At 47.2% G+C, this 21,030-nt stretch overlaps 1 protein-coding gene across 1 annotated transcript in view; it reads left to right on the forward strand.

Annotated features, from left to right (window-relative positions):
• The window catches only part of LOC117594831, a 79,446-nt gene extending 58,845 nt beyond the window's left edge, over window positions 1-20,601 (forward strand). Inside the window, exons 3-9 of the mRNA XM_034293963.1 lie at window positions 16,521-16,547; window positions 16,641-16,889; window positions 18,794-19,027; window positions 19,208-19,330; window positions 19,518-19,670; window positions 19,808-19,945; window positions 20,237-20,601. Of these exons, the coding sequence (XP_034149854.1) occupies window positions 16,521-16,547; window positions 16,641-16,889; window positions 18,794-19,027; window positions 19,208-19,330; window positions 19,518-19,670; window positions 19,808-19,945; window positions 20,237-20,436 (1,124 nt within the window). The 3' untranslated portion in view covers window positions 20,437-20,601. The remainder of the gene's footprint in view (window positions 1-16,520; window positions 16,548-16,640; window positions 16,890-18,793; window positions 19,028-19,207; window positions 19,331-19,517; window positions 19,671-19,807; window positions 19,946-20,236) is intronic.
• Window positions 20,602-21,030: the final 429 nt, after the last annotated feature.

Below are 21,030 nucleotides of genomic sequence, written 5' to 3' on the forward strand. Positions count from 1 at the left end.
CTTGACAAAAAAAATCCATTATCGTAGTTATTGTATCAATGTAATTTACGAATGGCTAATAAGCTGTTAAAACGGCATAGATCATAAATGTTATTTGTGGAAAACTTAATAAGAAATGGTACTCAGTTTAACACAATGGTTAATGGTGTCTAAAGAAATATTCAAACTTGACGTGATGTTAATGCGTGACAGAATTATATAATGTCAAGAGGCTATACGAACACCGCAAATGTATAGCTTGGTGATGCAGTGGTTAAAGACACAGCCTTTCATGTGGGCGACACGGGTTCAAATCTTGGGAGGACCACAACAATCAACACTTTTTATTGCGGGTCGGCTGAACTAGGCTTGCCTGGTTTCTTGTTTTCTCCACACTTTAGCCTTCCCATCACTTAGATAAAGATTCAATTTAATCTGTTGTGTTCTTAAATGTCTTTGCCAAAACTGTACTGGTTAATATCTGTGCATTTTAACAAATTTTCTGTTTTTGGTGCTGATCAGAAGTTTACATCTTGCAGTGTAGTCAGATTGCAAATTATACAGTGACAACTGGGGGGGGGGGGGGGGGGGTCAAACTTTTCACCAGGTCGTAAAGGTGACCCAGCATAGTGCAAGTGCCTGTTTCATTGAACGGAATTCTTACAATCCTTATACCACACAACAACCTTTCTAGTCAGGGGTCACCAACAAAGAGTCCTAGAGCAAAACTGGCAGCAAGTCAGACCCCCACAGACACAACAGCAGACCATAATTTCCATTCAAACCCAGACCTACACAATAGCACAACCGAAAACACTAACAATATGCCAAAGAGGTAAGCAGATGTGTTGCTACCATACAGCATCTAGGCCTGTGCCTGACTAACATTAAAGGCATATACCACCAAATAATCATTTTTTTCAGATTATTGGGTGGTCGATACCTTCAAGTAGTAGCTAGGCTAATGTTTTCAAAGTAGCCTAATGCAAAAGATTATATCAAATCAGTCATACCTTAAAGACATTACCAGAGGTTTGGGTTGAGTCTCCTGTGCTTTCCTTTCACTGATATATTGATATCAAAATGTATTTCTAAAACAACTAATCCTCCATTTTCTCTGCTCTTATGACTGAGCACCAGTGTTAGGTAACATTAAATAATATAACATTCTATATTGGGAGAAAATGTCCCTTATTTTTGCCATTGGCACACAGTGGGTCAGAAAATATGCAAATGAAGAGAAATCTCTGACAGCTTTACCTTTACCAGTGGCAAAAATAAGGAACATGTTAGCAATTTTCTATCATTGCATTTCCATGCAGTTTAAGCCAGAATAAATAAGTTTCAAGTGTGCTAGCTTAACCAAGGGACTCCCTTGAAGGGAGAGAGTATCACGACACATCTTAACAGTGCAAATGCTGTCTTTTAGGGGGGTTTGAAATCGTATTACAAGATTCTTACAGACATGAATATGGTAAATACATTGTCATATTTACATTAATAGGTTAGAACGATATATTCATGTTTACGACCCCCTCAACCTATTGTTTTTACCTCTTTTTGGGGGGCCCAAATTAGGGCAGTCAAACCCTGCAATACCCCCAAGTAATTTGAACTCTGAGTGTAGTCATTGTAAATTCTGCTGCCAGTCTTCTGCAACACATTGTTGTTTTCCTTGGTCGCAGATTGTTGAAGACACCAATTGTTTATTTATTTTTCAGGACATTGTTGATTTGGCTATGACCAACCTTTGTGCTATGGTTCTAATTAAGTTTCTCAATTTATAGGAAAAACCAAAAACCTGCAGACACTCGACCCTTATTTATCTGAAAGATATCAGTTTGTTTGTGTGGATGGCAAATCCTCTGACAAGTCAAAGGTATGCTTTGGTGTTCTTCAAGGCTCGGTTCTGGGCCCATTATTGTTCTCACTATATATGCTGCCTCTGGGTGATGTAATCCGAAATCACAATGTACATTTTCTCTGTTATGCTGATGACACACAGTTATATATTTCTATGAAGCATGGAGAAGCCCCAAAATTAGCTACTTTGGAAGCATGCGTTTCAGATATTAGGAAGTGGATGACAGAGATCTTCTTGCTCTTAAACTTAAGAAAAACAGAAATGCTCGTTTTAGGACCCAAGAAACAAAGAGAGTAGTTAGCAGATCTCACTGTGAACCTCGACTGCTGCTTGGTCGTATCCCAAAAAACTGTAAGAAACCTCTGCGTTACCCTTGACCCTGACTTCTCCTTTGATGAACATATACAATATGTTTCAAGAGTTATTTTCATAATCGAAACATTGCAAAAATCTGAAACTTTCTCTCAAAAACTGATGCAGAAAAACTAATCCATGCTTTCATATCTTCTAAACTGCATTACTGCAATGCTCTTCTTTACAGTTACCCTGACGAATCAATAAATAAACTTCAATTAGTGCTGCACACGGCTGCTAGAATCCTAACTAGAATTTTTTTTTTTTAACACATTACTCATGTACTAGCGTCCTTACACTGGCTGCCTGTTAGGGTTAGGGCTGATTTTAAGGTTTTATTGTTAACCTATAAATCAATACATGGACTTGCTCCTACTTACCTTGCTGAAATGATCCAGCCATACATACCTACACGTAACCTACGATCGCAAGATGCAGGCCTTTTAATTGTACCTAGAATTTCTAAACAAACAGCCGGAGGCAGGGCCTTTTCTCATAGAGCTCCACTAAGGTTAGAAATGTAAACTCAGTGCTAATGTTCAAGTGTCTACTAAAAAAAATCTCTACAGCACGGTTTATGATTAGGAGTAGCCTGGCCCAGGTGTCACGGTTGTGGGATGAAGAGGACACAGGCGCAGAGTAGAGGTAGGTAAGGTAATCCATTTAATACAAAATAAAGAATGCAGGACTCCAACAAAACAAAAAGCAGCAACCAGTGACGTGGGTATTCCTTACACAGGATAAACAAAACCAAAATGAACCACGCCTTGGGGCCTACAAACTAAACTTAAATAGGGTCCCCAATTGGAGGCAATGACTAACACCTGCCTCCAATTGGGGAAACCAAAAAAAGGAGTAGAGGTGGCTAAAGGCCACCTCCTGTCCTGTCCTGGCTATGCCCCGAGCCCAGCGCAGAGATGGCTAGGGGCACAGCCAGGACGTGACAGTACCCCCCCCCAAAGGCGCGGGCTCCCGACCGCAAGACCGGGACGACCACACCCGGACCGGCGGAGGCTCAGCGCCCGGAGCCGCCGGCACAGGCCGGGGAGGCGGAGCCGCAGGGACAGGCCAGGGAGGCAGAGGGTCAGGAGACGGGAGAGCCGGCGGAGGGACAGGAACCGGCAGGAGAGCCGGCGGCGGGTCGACAGCCGGCGGAGAAGCAGGAGCCGGGGGAACCGGCGGAGGGTCGACAGCCGGCGGAGGAGCAGGAGCCGGGGGAGCCGGTGGAGGAATAGGAGACGGGGAAACCGGCGGAGGGTCAGGAGCCGGCGGAAGAGCCGGCGGAGGAGCAGGAGACGGGGGAGCCGGCGGGGGAATAGGAGCCGGCGGAGGAGCAGGAGCCGGGGGAGGCGGCGGAGGGTCCGGAGCCGGCGGGAGAGCCGGCGGAGGAGTAGGAGACGGGGGAGCCGGCGGGGGAATAGGAGCCGGCGGAGGAGCAGGAGCCGGGGGAGGCGGCGGAGGGTCCAGAGCCGGCGGAAGAGCCGGCGGAGGAGCAGGAGATGGGGAAACCGGCGGAGACGGGGAGACGGGGCAGGAGACGGGGGAGCCGGCGGGGGAATAGGAGCCGGTGGAGGAGCAGGAGCCGGGGGAGCCGGCGGAGGGTCCGGAGCCGGCGGAAGAGCCGGCGGAGGAGTAGGAGCCGGGGGAGCCGGCGGAGGAATAGGAGACGGGGGATCCGGCGGAGGGTCAGGAGCCTGCGGAAGAGCCGGCGGAGGAGTAGGAGACGGGGAAACCGGTGGAGGGTCAGGAGCCGGCGGAAGAGCCGGCGGAGGAGTAGGAGCCGGCGGAGGAGCAGGAGCCGGTGGAGGAGCAGGAGCCGGGGGAGCCGGCGGAGGGTCCGGAGCCGGCGGAAGGGCCGGCGGTGGGTCCGGAGCCGGCGGAAGAGTCGGCGGAAGAGCCGGCGGAGGGTCCGGAGCCGGCGGAAGAGCCGGCGGAGGAGTAGGAGCCGGGGGAGCTGGCGGAGGAATAGGAGCAGGCAGAGGAATAGGAGACGGGGGAGCCGGCGGGGGAATAGGAGCCGGTGGAGGAGCAGGAGCCGGGGAAGCCGGCGGAGGGTCCGGAGCCGGCGGGAGAGCTGGCGGAGGAGTAGGAGCCGGGGGAGCCGGCGGAGGAATAGGAGCCGGCAGAGGAATAGGAGACGGGGGAGCCGGCGGAGGAATAGGAGCCGGCGGCAGGTCGGCAGCCGGCGGAGGAGCAGGAGCCGGGGGAGCCGGCGGAGGGTCCGGAGCCGGCGGGAGAGCCGGCGGAGGAGTAGGAGCCGGGGGAGCCGGCGGAGGCATAGGAGACAGGGGAGCCGGCGGAGGAATAGGAGCCGGCAGCAGGTCGGCAGCCGGCGGAGGAGCAGGAGCCGGGGGAGCCGGCGGAGGGTTGACGGCCGGCGGGGGAGCAGGAGCCGGCGGAGGAGCAGGAGACGGGGGAGCCGGCGGGGGAATAGGAGCCGGTGGAGGAGCAGGAGCCGGGGGAGCCGGCGGAGGGTCAGAACCCTGTGGGAGAGCCGGCGAAGGAGCCGGAGACAGGGAAGCCGGCGGAGGGTCAGGGAGAGCCGGCGGAGGGTCAGGGAGAGCCGGGACAGGCGAGGGCGCCGCTGAGGCCGGGACAGGCGAGGGCGCCGCTGAGGCCGGGACAGGCGAGGGGACGCCGTAGGACGATGCGGGGGCTCCTGGGCAGGTGAAGGCGCTGCGGGACAAGGCGGCCAGTCCACCGCGGGCTCGGGCGGCGGCCAGTCATCCGCGGCCTCGTGCGGCGGCGGCCAGTCATCCGCGGCCTCGGGCGGCCAGTCAACCGCTGGCTCGGGCGGCGGCGGCCAGTCATCCACGGCCCCGGGCGGCGGCGACCAGTCATCCGCTGGCTCGGGCGGCGGCGGCCAGTCATCCGCGGGCCCGGGCGGCGGCGGCGGCCAGTCATCCGCGGGCCCGGGCGGCGGCGACCAGTCATCCGCTGGCTCGGGCGGCGGCGGCCAGTCATCCGCGGGCCCGGGCGGCGGCGGCGGCCAGTCATCCGCGGGCCCGGGCGGCGGCGGCCAGTCATCCGCGGACCCGGGCGGCGGCGGCCAGTCATCCGCGGGCCCGGGCCGCGGCGGCCAGTCATCCGCGGGCCCGGGCGGCGGCGGCCAGTCATCCGCGGGCCCGGGCGGCGGCCAGTCCACGGCGGGTCCTGGCGGCGGCGAAAACAGGGCAGCGGGAGGAGCTGGCGGCTGAGGCCACTGGGCAGCGGGTGGAGCTGGCGGCTGAGGCCACTGGGCAGCGGGTGGAGCTGGCGGCTGAGGCCACTGGGCAGCGGGAGGAGCTGGCGGCTGAGGCCACTGGGCAGCGGGAGGAGCTGGCGGCTGAGGCCACTGGGCAGCGGGTGGAGCTGGCGGCTGAGGCCACTGGGCAGCGGGAGGAGCTGGCGGCTGAGGCCACTGGGCAGCGGGAGGAGCTGGCGGCTGAGGCCACTGGGCAGCGGGTGGAGCTGGCGGCTGAGGCCACTGGGCAGCGGGTGGAGCTGGCGGCTGAGGCCACTGGGCAGCGGGTGGAGCTGGCGGCGGAGGCCACTGGGCAGCGGGAGGAGCTGGCGGCGGAGGCCACTGGGCAGCGGGAGGAGCTGGCGGCTGCGGCCACTGGGCAGCGGGAGGAGCTGGCGGCTGCGGCCACTGGGCAGCGGGTGGAGCTGGCGGCTGAGGCCACTGGGCAGCGGGAGGAGCTGGCGGCTGCGGCCATTGGGCAGCGGGAGGAGCTGGCGGCTGCGGCCACTGGGCAGCGGGGGGCGCTGGCAGCGCTGACTGCGTCTCCCAGGCAGCGGGGATTGCTGGCTGCGGCTCCCAAGCAGCGGGGGGCGCTGGCTGCGGCTCCCAAGCAGCGGGGGACGCTGGCTGCGGCTCCCAAGCAGCGGGGAGCGCTGGCTGCGGCTCCCAGGCAGCGGGGGACGCTGGCTGCGGCTCCCGGGCAGCAGGGGGCGCTGGCGGCGCTGGCTGCGGCTCCCAGGCAGCGGGGGGCGCTGGCTGCGGCTCCCGGGCAGCAGGGGGCGCTGGCGGCGCTGGCTGCGGCTCCCAGGCAGCGGGGGACGCTGGCTGCAGCTCCCAAGCAGCGGGGGGCGCTGGCTGCGGCTCCCAAGCAGCAGGGGTTGCTGGCGGCGCTGGCTGCGGCTCCCAGGGAGCGGGGAGCGCTGGCTGCGGCTCCCGGGCAGCAGGGGGCGCTGGCTGCGGCTCCCAGGCAGCGGGGGGCGCTGGCTGCGGCTCCCAGGCAGCGGGGGGCGCTGGCGGCGCTGGCTGCGGCTCCCAGGGAGCGGGGAGCGGTGGCTGCGGCTCCCGGGCAGCGGGGGGCGCTGGCGGCGCTGGCTGCGGCTCCCAGGGAGCAGGGAGCGCTGGCTGCGGCTCCCGGGCAGCGGGGGGCGCAGGCTGCGGCTTCCGGGCAGCGGGGGGCGCAGGCTGCGGCTCCCGGGCAGTGTGGGGCGCTGGCGGCGCCGGCTGCGGCTCCCAGGCAGCAGGGGGCGCTGGCTGCGAGAACCGGTACGGCGGGTCCCGATAGCCCCACCAGTCCTCACATCTCCCAACATCAGGGAAAGCCCTCATAGGCCCCCCCGGCGTTGTTGCCCGACGCCTAGGAGCTGGCACCGGGCAGGGCTGGGGCACCTGGACTACCCCACACGTGAGCACGGGTGGCACGGCCGCGTCCTTCCATTCCGCCTGCCCCCACAGCACCCCGCCAAGAAATTCTTGGGGCGGACACACGGAGGTTTGCTTACGTCGCCTCCGTCGACGTCTCCTCCGGGGTGGATGCTGTGGAGGCCCGGTGTGCCGCAGAGGACAGTAGGGGTTCTCCTCCTCCTCGGTGTCGCTGTCCGGCCAACCGAGGAGTTCCCCTACCGTCCATTTCTGCTGTGTCTCTTGGTGGTGGTTCATTCTGTCACGGTTGTGGGATGAAGAGGACACAGGCGCAGAGTAGAGGTAGGTAAGGTAATCCATTTAATACAAAATAAAGAATGCAGGACTCCAACAAAACAAAAAGCAGCAACCAGTGACGTGGGTATTCCTTACACAGGATAAACAAAACCAAAATGAACCACGCCTTGGGGCCTACAAACTAAACTTAAATAGGGTCCCCAATTGGAGGCAATGACTAACACCTGCCTCCAATTGGGGAAACCAAAAAAAGGAGTAGAGGTGGCTAAAGGCCACCTCCTGTCCTGGCTATGCCCCGAGCCCAGCGCAGAGATGGCTAGGGGCACAGCCAGGACGTGACACCAGGGACGTGAAGGTGACCAGAAGGCTTGATACTGTCCACCCTTGCTGTCTTGCCAGGTGGGCTCTTGTCGCCACTGGGATGCCCTCCCTCCAATGCCTTTCGTGGGAAGAGTCACTGGCTTGTTGTTGTCTCTCTGTTGCGCACTTGTGCAATTAGGCTGTTCTCTGCTGGCAATAGTCGGCCCTCATTCAGGGTGATTGCGGTTGGTGGGTGTCCCTTGGTTGATGCTTGGCAATATGGGTGGATTTATTTCCTGCCTGTTGGACCCTGTCCAGGGCCTCCCCCGGGTAGGGCCACAGTGTCGCTGGACCCCCCTTGTCTCAGTCCCAAGGTCTTACGGTGCTATACTATTGTGCTTGGGGATTGGGTCAGTTCCCCTTCCCCACTAAGTTCTCCTTCTCCACTATAAATCATTGTTGATATGAGGAATGCATTTTCTGAATTTTCCCAGTCTCCTCCAGTTTTGAACATTAGGAGGACATCCGGTCCTGGTCCACACCTGCGGAGTAACTGTTTTGGGCGGCCTGTTGCTGTCCCTGTCCTTGTCCATCTGGTCATGCTTCTGAATAGACTCTGGATTTAGCCCACATGCATGTATTAATTATTCCAATTGGACTCTTAATATCTCACCCGGCACAGAGCCTGGGTCCTCTCTAGCTTTTTTTCTAAATGTCAGCCTTCTTAGGGAGTTTTTCCTAGCCACTGAAATTCAACACTACTGTTGTTTGCTCCTTGGGGTTTAATGCCAGGGTTCTGGAGAGGAGAATACGGCCGATAGTAGAACCTCGGATTCAGGAGGAACAGTGTGGTTTTCGTCCGGGCCGTGGAACACTGGACCAGCTCTATACCCTCTAGGGGTGTTGGAGGGTTCATGGGAGTTTGCCCAACCAATCCACATGTGTTTTGTGGATTTGGAGAAGGCATTCGACTGTGTCCCTCGCGGCATCTTGTGGAGGGTGCTTGGGGAATATGGGGTCCTGGGTCCTTTGCTAAGGGCTGTCAGGTCCCTGTACAACAGAAGCAGGAGCTTGGTCCGCATTGCCGGCAGTAAGTCAGACTTGTTCCCAGTGCATGTTGGACTCCGGCAGGGCTGCCCTTTGTCGCCGGTTCTGTTCGTAATTTTTATGGACAGAATTTCTAGGCGCAGCCAGGAGCCGGAGGGTGTCAGGTTTGGGGACCACACAATTTCATCTCTGCTCTTTGCAGATGATGTTGTCGTATTGGCCCCTTCTAACCAAGACCTTCAGCATGCACTGGGACGGTTTGCAGCCGAGTGTGAAGCGGTGGGGATGAAAATCAGCACCTCCAAATCCGAGGCCATGGTCCTCAGTCGGAAAAGGGTGGCTTGCCCACTTCAGGTTGGTGGAGAGTGCCTGCCTCAAGTGGAGGAGTTTATGTATCTAGGGGTCTTGTTCACGAGTGAGGGAAGGATGGAACGGGAGATTGACAGACGGATCGGTGCAGCTTCTGTAGTAATGCAGTCGATGTATCGGTCTGTCGTGGTGAAGAAAGAGCTGAGCCGCAAGGCGAAGCTCTCGATTTACCGGTAAATCTACGTTCCTACTCTCACCTATGGTCATGAGCTTTGGGTCATGACCGAAAGGACAAGATCCCGGATACAGGCGGCCGAAATGAGCCTTCTCCGCAGGGTGGCTGGGTGATCCCTTAGAGATAGGGTGAGAAGCTCGGTCACCCGGGAGGAGCTCAGAGTAGAGCCGCTGCTCCTCCACATTGAGAGGGGTCAGCTGAGGTGGCTTGGGCATCTGTTTCGGATGCCTCCGGAATGCCTTCCTGGGAAGGTGTTCCGGTCCCGTCCCACCGGGAGGAGACCCCGGGGAAGACCTAGGACACGCTGGAGGGACTATGTCTCCCGGCTGGCCTGGGAACACCTCGGTGTCCCCCCGGAAGAGCTAGTGGAAGTGTCTGGGGAGAGGGAAGTCTGGGCATCCCTGCTTAGACTGCTGCCCCCGCGACCCGGCCCCGGATAAGCGGAAGAAGATGGATGGATGGATGGGTTTAAGGCCGGTTGTTTCTGTAAAGGCACTTTGTGACAACTGCTGTTGTAAAAAGGGCTTTATGAAAAATGTTATTGATTGATTGATAACAACAACAAAATCCAGATTTCTTTTTTCATTAGTGAAATAAGTAATCGACCCCTCTGCAAAACATGACTTAGTTCTTGGTGGCAAAACACTTGTTGGCAATCACAGAGGTAAGACGTTTCTTGTAGTTGGCCACCAGATTTGCACACATCTCAGGAGGGATTTGTCCCACTCCTCATTGCAGATCTTCTCCAAGTCATTAAGGTTTCGAGGCTGACGTTTGGCAACTCGAACCTTCAGCTCTCTCTACAGATTTGCTATGGGATTAAGGTCTGGAGACTGGCTAGGCCACTCCAGGACCTTAATTTGCTTCTTCATGAGTCACTTCTTTGTTGCCTTGGCCATGTGTTTTGGGTAATTGTCATGGTGGAATACCCATCCACGACCCATTTTCAATGCCCTGGGTGAGGGAAGGATGTTCTCACCCAAGATTTGACGGTACATGGCCCAGTCCATCGTCCCTTTGATGCAGAGAAGTTGTCCTGTCCCCTTAGCCAAAACCCACCCCCCAAACCATAATGTTTCCACCTCCATGTTTGACGGTGGGAATGGTGTTCTTGGGGTCATAGGCAGCATTCCTCCTCCTCCAAACATGGCGAGTTGAGTTGATGCCAAAGAGCTCGATTTTGGTCTCATTTGACCAATTACATTCTTTCATCCAAAGTCACTAATTTATGTCTGCATACTCTACATTTACAATGGGTTGCCACAATTGGGAATCCAACACACAAATCTCAATTTTGGACCAACAGAGCCACAGAGGTCCAACCATCTCATTTAACATATTCAACGTTAAATGGATGTCATGCTTTATTGGGACCCTAGGAAATGTGTTTAGCAACACATCAGCCATGTCTGACTGTGAAACCCAGACAATTCTGGCCCATTCCATCTCTTTAGATGACTGAAACGTCAACCAAAAAAGGTTTACTGCACTGACAAACTCATCACATGCACTTTGCGTTTAATTTATGTTGTGTATCTAAGAAGAAATAGCTTAAGTGGAGGAAAGGAGATGTGTGGCGTAGATTAAATAAGACTTCCTGTAAAATAAGGTGAGGTACAAGGGTCTCAGCTAGCTGTGACATCACTTGTCGTGTCGTGCTGAGGGACTAGAGGCTAGTGGAACACATTCAGGAAGCTGTGTCCACTAGGGAGACTAGGGAGAAAACATACGTTAACTAGAATAGACACATTTCTACTTATTATTATTATTTATTTAACATTAAGACTGATTAATTGTTCGGGTTTGCGTTTCCTTTAGGACGTATGGTGTCTGGGTAGATTGGTCACCTCTCCTGGATATGGCAGGTCTCTATGGATTGAAGATCCTGCTGCTGTGGGCTGGGCTCATTGAATTGGCCATATGTGAGTACAGTATCATACCCAGGGGTTAGGACCGCTGGTTGGTATCTCTTTCAATGGGGACGGGGGTGTGGGGACTACATTCACCTTTAAAGTGTCTTATTGGGGACTACATTAACCTTTAAGACATATTATTGGGGACTACATTCACCTTTAAGATGTATTATTTCTGTTTGAAAATGTGTCCTGATGCGGTCAACCTAGACTGAAACACTAAAAAGATGCATAGGTACAGGAATGTGTTGATTAGCCATTTATTCTGGCCCATTACAGTAGTATGTTTGATATTATTTAAAGTTTGACGCCTAATTGAGATGAGCTCAGAATAATTCTGTGTGTTTTACGTGGTGAACTGTGAGGTTGAGGCGGGAAATATAGCGTACATTTATTAATACATTATCTTGCTCAAAATGCAAACACTATTCAGAGTTAAAATAAATTACTTTAACATGGTCAAGTATTTCAAAACTATATTTGGGTAAGTGTTATCTGGAGGACTACCAAGAGGAGATGGTGTCAATGGGTTTGTGCCCAGATGTTCCCTTTAAAGGATCAATTTGAATATTGATGTCATTATTTAAACAGCACACTCACACTAAAATCCCTTCAGTCATAAGATATATCGGTAGATCAGAGGCCTCACATCCAGGTGACAATCTGGATCTAATACTATTCTTTCACAATACTACTAATGCCACACCGACATCCAAAGCTCTCACTGTGTGAAGGGCAACATTCTGTGTTATGTGTAAGTTTGAATCTACATGTAATGTTCATGTGACCATTCTGAATGTACTTCTATTCAGGTCTGTAAGACAGTGAACATAGATGCTCGGTTCTCTTTAGACAGATCACAGCTTAACCACTTCCGTGTTCCATTTTTTGCCTGTTTGCACTTCCTGGTACTGAGATGGAAGTTAAGAAAATGAGTTGAGAAAACTGAAGCCTCTAAATGAAGAAGTTGGTTTGAAATTTACATATTGCTGTATGATTAAAACAGCATCTCAGAAAATTAGATTGAGAGCGAGGGGATAAGTGGGGGAGGGTTATATAAAAAGATGGAGGGAGAGTGAGGGAGAGATAAAGGCCTTTTCTCAGGCATTAGGAAGCTTGTGAGTTACTGTGTGAGTTTGGACGTGCAGGTGTAAGTGCATTGTACTTTATCACACAATGGGGGTCGTTCTTGATGTTAGTTTTTTATATGTTGCATATCTCTAACACAGTTGTAAACAACCTTCACTGGATGTGCCAAGGCATTTTGTTTATACAGTCAAATATGTGGTAATGGACGATGGTCATCAGTTTACCCACTACTAAGTACACATTCACAATCTGAGAGTAAAATGTTGCAGTGACAAGGAGATGTTGTTAAAGTCATAAACATTTACAAATAGATTTCCCAACCATAATGCTGGGTGGACTAGACTGAATGGGGTGGCGGACTTGTATGTCAGTGAAGGGTGCATGAAAACACTGAAACCTGAGTGGAGCAAAAACCACACCCTGAAGTCTAATTATTGTTATAGATCCCCCTCTGTCACAGTCTCCTTTCTGTTTTACGTCTCTGTGTGAAAAAGGAGGGCAAACACAATGGTTAATCTATTAATAATATAGCAGATACTGCGGTGAGTGAAACTGACTAATATTACCGTTAGTCAGTTTTGTTACCAAATGCAGTTCTTTACTTACATTGTGTAGACATTTAGACAACCTTGTGAAAATACAGTAAGCATTTTGTCTAGAGGTGTAGTCAATTTATACAACTAAACTAAGTTAGTCTAAAATATTTGAGCAATTTTTTCACCTTTTTACAGTTATTTTCTTTTTCAGAGTAAACAAGGCTTAAATATGGGTCTGACATTTCACACCTGAATTGTGTTGTGAAAAGAAAAAGGCCTTTGATGCTTTCACACCTATGTAAAATATTCAGTAGGACAACACAAACCTAAAACAATGTGCAGCTGTGACAGAACTTAAGCTGAACAACTACTGTTTTTTAGAAGTAAGTGAAGGAGTTCTCAGCTCTGAGCTTGACGCGAAGCAGGAAACTTGTGGTTGGGGTGCTGAAATTGTTTTTGCTCTGCTCCTAGTTACCATGGCAACCAGGTTAATCCACACTCAGACATGTAGAAGTTCTTCTGAAAACCACCAATGCTAACAACACCCTTTCCTCCCCAGCTAGCAGCTAACGCTTAGTTAGGTTACAGGGTTATGACTTGGAGGAAGTTGGTTGCAGGCCAAATGCCATGCAGATCATAGACGAAAGGAATTCAATTGACGTAATTTATAATAATTATTCAGGTTTTTATTTAGTTTATTGGTCCTTGATAATGGCTCATAGTAACAACCCTATAATTTATCCTAATTTTTCAGGTCAGAAAGATCAATCATCAGGCCAGTTGATCTTTATTTTATGAATACATTTCGATTACCAGATAGACATTGTGTGATTGTTCATGCTATTCATTCACTCAGAAGAAGCAAAATGGTTTCCAGGTCTGAGTTTGGCCAACATCTTACAGATCACTTGGTTTGCACTTCCTGGTACTGAGATGGAGGTTAAGAAAATGAGTTGAGAAAACTGAAGCCTCTAAATGAAGAAGTTGGTTTGAAATTTACATATTGCTGTATGATTAAAACAGCATCTCAGTAAATGAAAATTAGATTGAGAGCGAGGGGGGGAGGGTGATATAAAAAGATGGAGGGAGAGTGAGGGAGAGATAAAGGCCTTTTCTCAGGCAAAATCTTACAGATCCTTTGGTTCTACTTTCTGTTATATTGGGCAGTTCACTCATCTCAATCTCTCCATGCTCACTCTCACTCTCTCATCCATGCCTCCACAGCTACCACGTCAGCAACAAATTTATCTCTGACCCCCAAACCCACAAGCACTGCCACCACACAATCAATCTCAAAAGGTAAACCCTTTGACACAAGGAGATACCAACAGTACCCGAGGACCAGAATAAATTGTCTCAATGCCTTGGGTGGATGTGTGCTGTTGTAATTTAACTTTCGTTATACTTTAGCCAAAACCCTATACTGTTTCATTACTTAATGGGTTTGGACACCTGGGAACATGACAAAATCCTGAAGTTGGCCAACATCTTACAGATCCTTTGGTTCTACTTTCTGTTATATTGGGCAATTTACTCATCTCAATCTCTCCATGCACACTCTCACTCTCTCATCCATGCTTCCACAGCTACCACGTCAGCAACAAATTTATCTCTGACCCCCAAACCCACAAGCACTGCCACCACACAATCAATCTCAAAAGGTAAACCCTTTGACACAAGGAGATACCAACAGTACCCGAGAACGAGAATAAATTGTCTCAATGCCTTGGGTGGATGTGGGCTGTTGTAATTTAACTTTCGTTATACTTTAGCCAAAACCCTATACTGTTTCATTACTTAATGGGTTTGGACACCTGGGAACATGACAAATTCCTGAAGTTGGCCAACATCTTACAGATCCTTTGGTTCTACTTTCTGTTATATTGGGCAATTTACTCATCTCAATCTCTCCATGCTCACTCTCACTCTCTCATCCATGCCTCCACAGATACCACGCCAACAACATCTGTATCTCTCACCACCAAACCTACAAGCACTGCCACCACACCCTCGGACGGAGGTAAAATACTACACAGGACAGTTGTGTCTGGGGTACCTCCGTTTATACTGGGGATGTAGTTCAGTACTCTCTTTGAGGCGTTGTCAAGGTGGTTGTTGTGAGATGACAGATGCGATAAACCAATCATTATTTATATCTTGGAAAAAAGGTTGATATGTTTAATTCAGAATCAGATCCACTTTGGAATAATGTCTTTTCATTCAACCAACTAATCAACCAAACACCTACCAGTCACCTCCCTCCTGTCTTCACTGTCCTCTGACTCGCCTTGAAACAATCAATCTTATATCCACTGCAGATCCAAACCTAGTCTCTTGTCAAAAGCGACTAATATTCCAATAAACTTCCAATAATCTCCAGTCCACACAAGGACATACAAACAATACCTAGGGACCAGAACAAATTGTCTCAATGCTGCCCGGGGTGGACGTGTGAATACTGTATTTCTTTAGAACTCCATACAGTTTCATTACTTTATGGTTTGGGACATCTGGGAACATGACAAAGTCCTCTGGTAGACCATGACATTACATCCCAAGAGTTTCCTGAAAACATCCTTGGTGGTGTCTCTGGAACTACCTCCTGAATTAGAACACATATTTCATGTCACAATAAAGTGACTTACTAAATAATTTTCAGCGCATATAAAAATAAATTCACAAAAACTTGTAATTCTTTGATAATTTCAAGATTAAGTGAATACAAATTGGTCTGTCTAGTACTATAATAACTTTATAAAATTTATTGAATTTGTAGGAAAAGAAATGGCTCACACTGAATATTGAATATTGTGCTAGTCTTTATTGTCAAATTCTGGAGTTTTTTCCATCAACTATGTAAGAGTATTTAATATTGTAGACAATATGTCCCGGGATGAATTTACTAAAATCCATTATAATATCCATAAAAATCATCATGCACTGTTTGTTTCAAACATATATGTAGTGTCAAAGTCCCATTTCAACAAGTTTGTTGAACTAGTTATTCTATCAAACAGTGATCAATACACTTTCTGTTTATCATTAAACTATCATACGTGTCTAACGAATGGAGGATTTGGCACTCTCATTGTTTGAACAGGTCTAGCTATGGGTAGGAATGGAGCACAGCCTAAAACAACATACCTACGTGTTCACATCACTAGGGCTATTAAGTCATAACTTGTTTTGCAGTATTAACCTCTAAATGTCACATTTGATCAAAATATGTTCCCCTTTTGCCTGGTATTCTATCAACAAAATATGTTGTTGATAGAATACCAGGCAAAATGATGTTAATGTTGTTATTACATTACTGTTTTAAGTTAATAAACTGCATTTCATTGTACTGTACTTGTACTTTGTCAATGACAATAATGTTGAATCTAATCTATTAATATTTTTTTAATCACTTTAAAATGTAATAATCAATGTTTAACCTAGTTATTAAATTATGGCCAGTTAGGATATAAAGTCAGCATATTTATTTCACTGTTGGAAATGTATTACACTATTATCAGTTGCTACACACCTTCACTCAGTCCACCACTTTAAACACTGTCAGTCAGGTATCTTGCTAAACAACATTCTACAATAGTAATTCATATAGTACTTCCAGTACTATCGTAGGTTGATATATATTATGGGAATGTGATTGTCTCTGTCTCACATCAAATTTGTGACATCTTCTATTTTACACCAACTAGCGACTTAAGCACAAACACTTCTGCAAGCAAAACAGACAACCAAACCCAAACATCTGACCCTGCAAGCACCTCCTTCTCCATGCATTCAAATAACTCAACCATTCAAACCGAGTCTTTGTCTACAAGCACTCCAACCACCCAGAATCAAACCTCACCTGCAAGCACCCCAACCCTCAACACATCTATCACCACAGGTTGCAACTTATTAAAGAGTTGCTTTGTTGTGTCCATAGATAGTAGATCTTAATGCTGTTGATGTTAAAATTGAATTTTGTTCTAGTGGATTTTCACCTGTTTGTTCCATCTTTCAGGCAACTTCAACACAACAACACCAAAGTGTGAGTTTCAATTAATTTTCTTAAGGTGAATGCTGCAAAAACACTTTTCTTCATCCAAATAAGTAATACATTCAATTATTTCTTCTTATACAGGTTCCTACAAGGTTATTGCAACTAAATACGGCCTTCGTATCAGTATCAGCAACTTACCCCCAACCACCGTCACTATATCCTACAAGGAGCAAAATGATGGAAAGATTCAGAATATGACTTTTAATCATTCACAAAATTCCACAATTCATAACGTGACGTCATTGAAACCGTGCACAATCTACACAGTCACAATTAGAGAACACGATTGTGATATTCAAGGAAGCAACAATCTGACAACTTGGAAAATCGGTATGTTTAACACATTTAGCATAAGTCTACTGTATGTCAGGAGTTATAGTTGTGCTCAAAGGTTTGCATACCCTTGGAGAATTGGTCATATTTGAACCATTTGTAGAGAGAACATGAGTGAGTAGGCAAAAGATGTATTATTTTTTTTATGGGATCCACATTCAGCTGTACGTCATGAAAGAATGGCACAATAATAGACAGAATGGCACAATCATAAAACAAAACATGGCAACAAAGAGAAAAATGAACTGACACCTGTTCAAAAGTCTGCAGACCCTTATTTCTTAATACTGTGTATTGTCCCCTTAAGCATCAATGACAGCATGCCATCTTTCCTAATAGTTGTCTATGAGGCCCCAAATTCTTGCAGGTGGTATAACTGCCCTTTCGTCTTGGCAAAATGTCTCCAGGTCATACATAGTTTTTGTTTGTCTTATATAAACCGCGCCTTTGAGATCTCCCCAGAGTGGTTTGATGATATTAAGGTCAGGAGACTGTGTTGGCCTCTCCAGACCCTTCCCCTTTTTCAGCTGTAACCAGTGGAGGGTCAACTTGGCCTTGTGCTTAGTGTAATTGTAGTGCTGGAAAGTCCAAGTGCGTCCCATGCGCAGCATTCGTGCCAAAGAATGCAAATTGTCTGCCAGTATTTTCTGATAACATGCTGCATTCATCTTGGCACACATTTTTTCAAGATTCCCTGTGCCTCACACACCCCCAAAACATTAGTGCTGATATTCTGTTCACTATAGGCCACTATAGGCCCTCTCCGAATATTCAGTAACGCTTATGGTTTTGACCATAAAGCTCCATTTTGGTCTCGTCACTCAAAATTACAGTGTGCCAGAAGCTGTGAGGCTTGTCAAGGTGTTGTCTGGCATAATGTAACCAGGCTTTTCTGTGGCATTGGCGCAGTAAAGGCTTCTTTCTGGCAACTGGACCATATAGGACATTTTTGTTCAAGTATCATTGTATTGTGCTCCTTTAAACAACCACACAGTCTTTTTCCAGAGCAGCCTGTATTTCTCCTGAGGTTACTTGTGGGTTTTTCTTTGTATCCCGAAAAGTTCTTCTGGCAGTTTTGCCTGAAATCATTCTTGGTCTACCTGACCTTGGCTTGGTATCAAGAGATCCTCAAATTTTCAACTTCTTAAAAAGTGATTGAACAGTACTGACTGGCATTTGCAAGGCTTTTTATATCCTTTTCCATTTTATAAAGTTCCATTACCTTGTTACGCAAATCTTTTGACAGATATTTTTTGCTCCCCATGTCTCAGTATCTGGCCTGCTCAGTGCATCCACGTGAGAGCTAACAAACTCATTGACTATTTATAAAAAGACACTAATTGCAATTTTAAAAGGCACAGGTGTGGGGAATTAACATTTAATTGCCATTTTCACATGTGTCCCTTGTGTATCTTGTGTATCTTGTGTAAGGCCAAACATTCCGGGGTATGTAAACTTTTGAGCAAGGCCATTTGGGTGTTTTCTGTAATCATTATGATTTTAAAAGCAGCCAAACAACTATGTGATAATAAATGGCTTCATATGATCACTATCCTTAAATAAAATATTTTTTGCATGATCAGTCACATTTTCAAAATTAATGCAAAAATTTCACAATTTCTGCCAGAATATGCAAACTTATGAGCACAACTGTATCTTGGAAATTCCCTGATGCCATGCTTTGAATATATAATAACAGCTGGAAAATTACACTCCTTAAATTCAAGAATTTTATCGATCATGAGAAAGGATGACAATTTGTGTCTTGAAATCAGGAAGATATCTCTTGTACCTTGGTTAATGCTAGACTCTTTGGTTGTTTGCCATGTGACTCACAGTGGGTGAGATCAGATCTGTTACAATTACGTATCTGATGTTGTTTGGTCATCTGCCATTTTCAGAACAAGATGACATTACGACAAATACAAAAATTATGCGTGGTGAAATATGCTATTCAAGTCTCTGGGATATCAGTGAAGCAATTCAGGATCCTAAGTTCACTAAAGACACATCCAGGAACCTGTGTTTTAAGTTTGAACCGAATGACTATTGCTCAAACGTCAATACAACATTTGAGCAAAAAACTTGTGATAACCCCAATTCCACCTTTACCATAATAACGTCCATCCCAGTTGGTAGGTGCATTTTGTACATTTCTTATTTAGGCCCGGCAATAAAATGTGGTGCCAAGAGTGAAAAATTTGACATTGCATCATATTTGATACAATACAACATATAATGTTTAAATAAATGTTTTATGTAATTAAGTCAATACTTTCATGTTATTAAATGTCATTGTTTGCTTTCTTTAACAGAACTTTTCATGGATGAGAAAAAAGTTGATTTGACACACCCACAAGTTCTCCCTGCAATATTAAAGTGGACTAATAAGCCAGTACATTGTTTGAGCAAACTCACCTTTAATTACACCTGTCGGGGTAAGCAGTAAACTGACAAAACCATCCTGTTCAACAGATTAGTGCTTTGGAATATAATCACTTTTATATAAATAGAAATCACATTTTACGTATCTGTATAATAGACAGACTATGGACAAAGAAAGATTGACTGTTACCTGACTGTTACCTTCAACAAAATATCACATTTCTTATTTCCCTCTGTCAGGGGACAACAAAAATGAGTTTTTCTCTGCAATGATAAAAGACAACGATACTGTTTTGCCTGAGATGGAACCCTTTACAGCATACAATTGTACCAGCCGTATTTATGGCAGCAATAAAAGCTTTGAAAAGACCGCTAATTTAAAAATTGACTGTGGTAAGTTCAGCAGGGAACACTATGTTTCAGTACTTAGTGTACCGAAACGTAGGATGTTTTTTAATAAGCAATTTAAAATAAAAAAGTTTTCTATTGGTTCATTAATGCTTTGTTATACCTGCTGTTGTCTACCACAGATTTGAATGTTCTTGACCTTCAGAACATCTCATGGTCAAATGAATCTATCAGCCTGAATTGGTCCCCTGAAGTCAAGAAATGTCCAAACACAGTGCTTTCGAACATCGCATATGAATGTTGTTGTACAAATAAAATGGGTGCGTATGCAAAACAAATACAGAAAATCTAATTCTGTACAATATATGAAAGAAATAAAGACAACATTTTAGTCAAACTATAAGCACAGTACATAACCTGTACATCTTAAGCCCTAAGCAACAAAATGGCCTATATAAAGTAATATAGAGAGAGTGTTATTTACAGATTGAGAGCTCTTGCCAAGATCATACTGTCAGTGTAGGAGTCAGAAATGTGCTGTGTACTTGTGTCATCCTTTTAAGAAGTAGAACTACTTAAGGTCTTTATTGTGGCTCACATCTCCTTTTCAGGTTGGAATAAATGCAACAACATTGTGAAAAAGCAATGTAACATCCATAACCTGGAAGCATTCACAGACTATAACTGCTTTGTAAAGCCAGTAAAGTACAAGGACAAACCTATCAACAACAATGGAAAACAGATAACAGTAAAAACTGCTATCGGAGGTAGGTACATCATACAAACATCATACTCTGACGTAGACAGATGATCAACTACAGTTGTGTTCAAAAGTATTTGGACAGTGAATTATTTCTAGTTGTTTCGGCATTGTACAAGAGCTCTTTGATTTCAAAAAGACACTATCAGGTTATGGTTTGGAGTACATGTTGTTCTAATAAAGTTAATGTTTCTTGTTGAACACTTTTACATCAATGTGAATGTTAACATGATTGTAAAAAATCATTTTTGAATTGTGAAGAATGATGGGGGGTGTCCTATGTGCTTCTAACCTGGTGAGAGGTTAGCATGTCTTGGGGGGAGAACTTTGTGCCTCTAACCTAGTGTCTTGGGGGTGTCCTTTGTAACTCTGTCATCCTCAAACATTCAGGATTATCCACAGTCGTAGTAGCTTCCAAATTCATGTAGACGAAATATTCAAAACAAACTGAATATGCATACATCAAGTTTGTACTCACAAGATTTTGACTTATTGAATATGATATTATCGCTAAAAGGTAGAACATACTTAAAATAATGATGAAGCCTGCACTTTAACTAAAGATTGTCCATGTCCAAATATTTTTCTAATTTTATATGCTTATATTTGTGTCTCACACAGTGCCTGCTCTGGTGGAACCAATAC

This window comes from Esox lucius, chromosome 8 (genome assembly GCF_011004845.1).
Source record: "Esox lucius isolate fEsoLuc1 chromosome 8, fEsoLuc1.pri, whole genome shotgun sequence".
In the NCBI taxonomy this organism is placed as follows: Eukaryota; Metazoa; Chordata; class Actinopteri; order Esociformes; family Esocidae; genus Esox; species Esox lucius.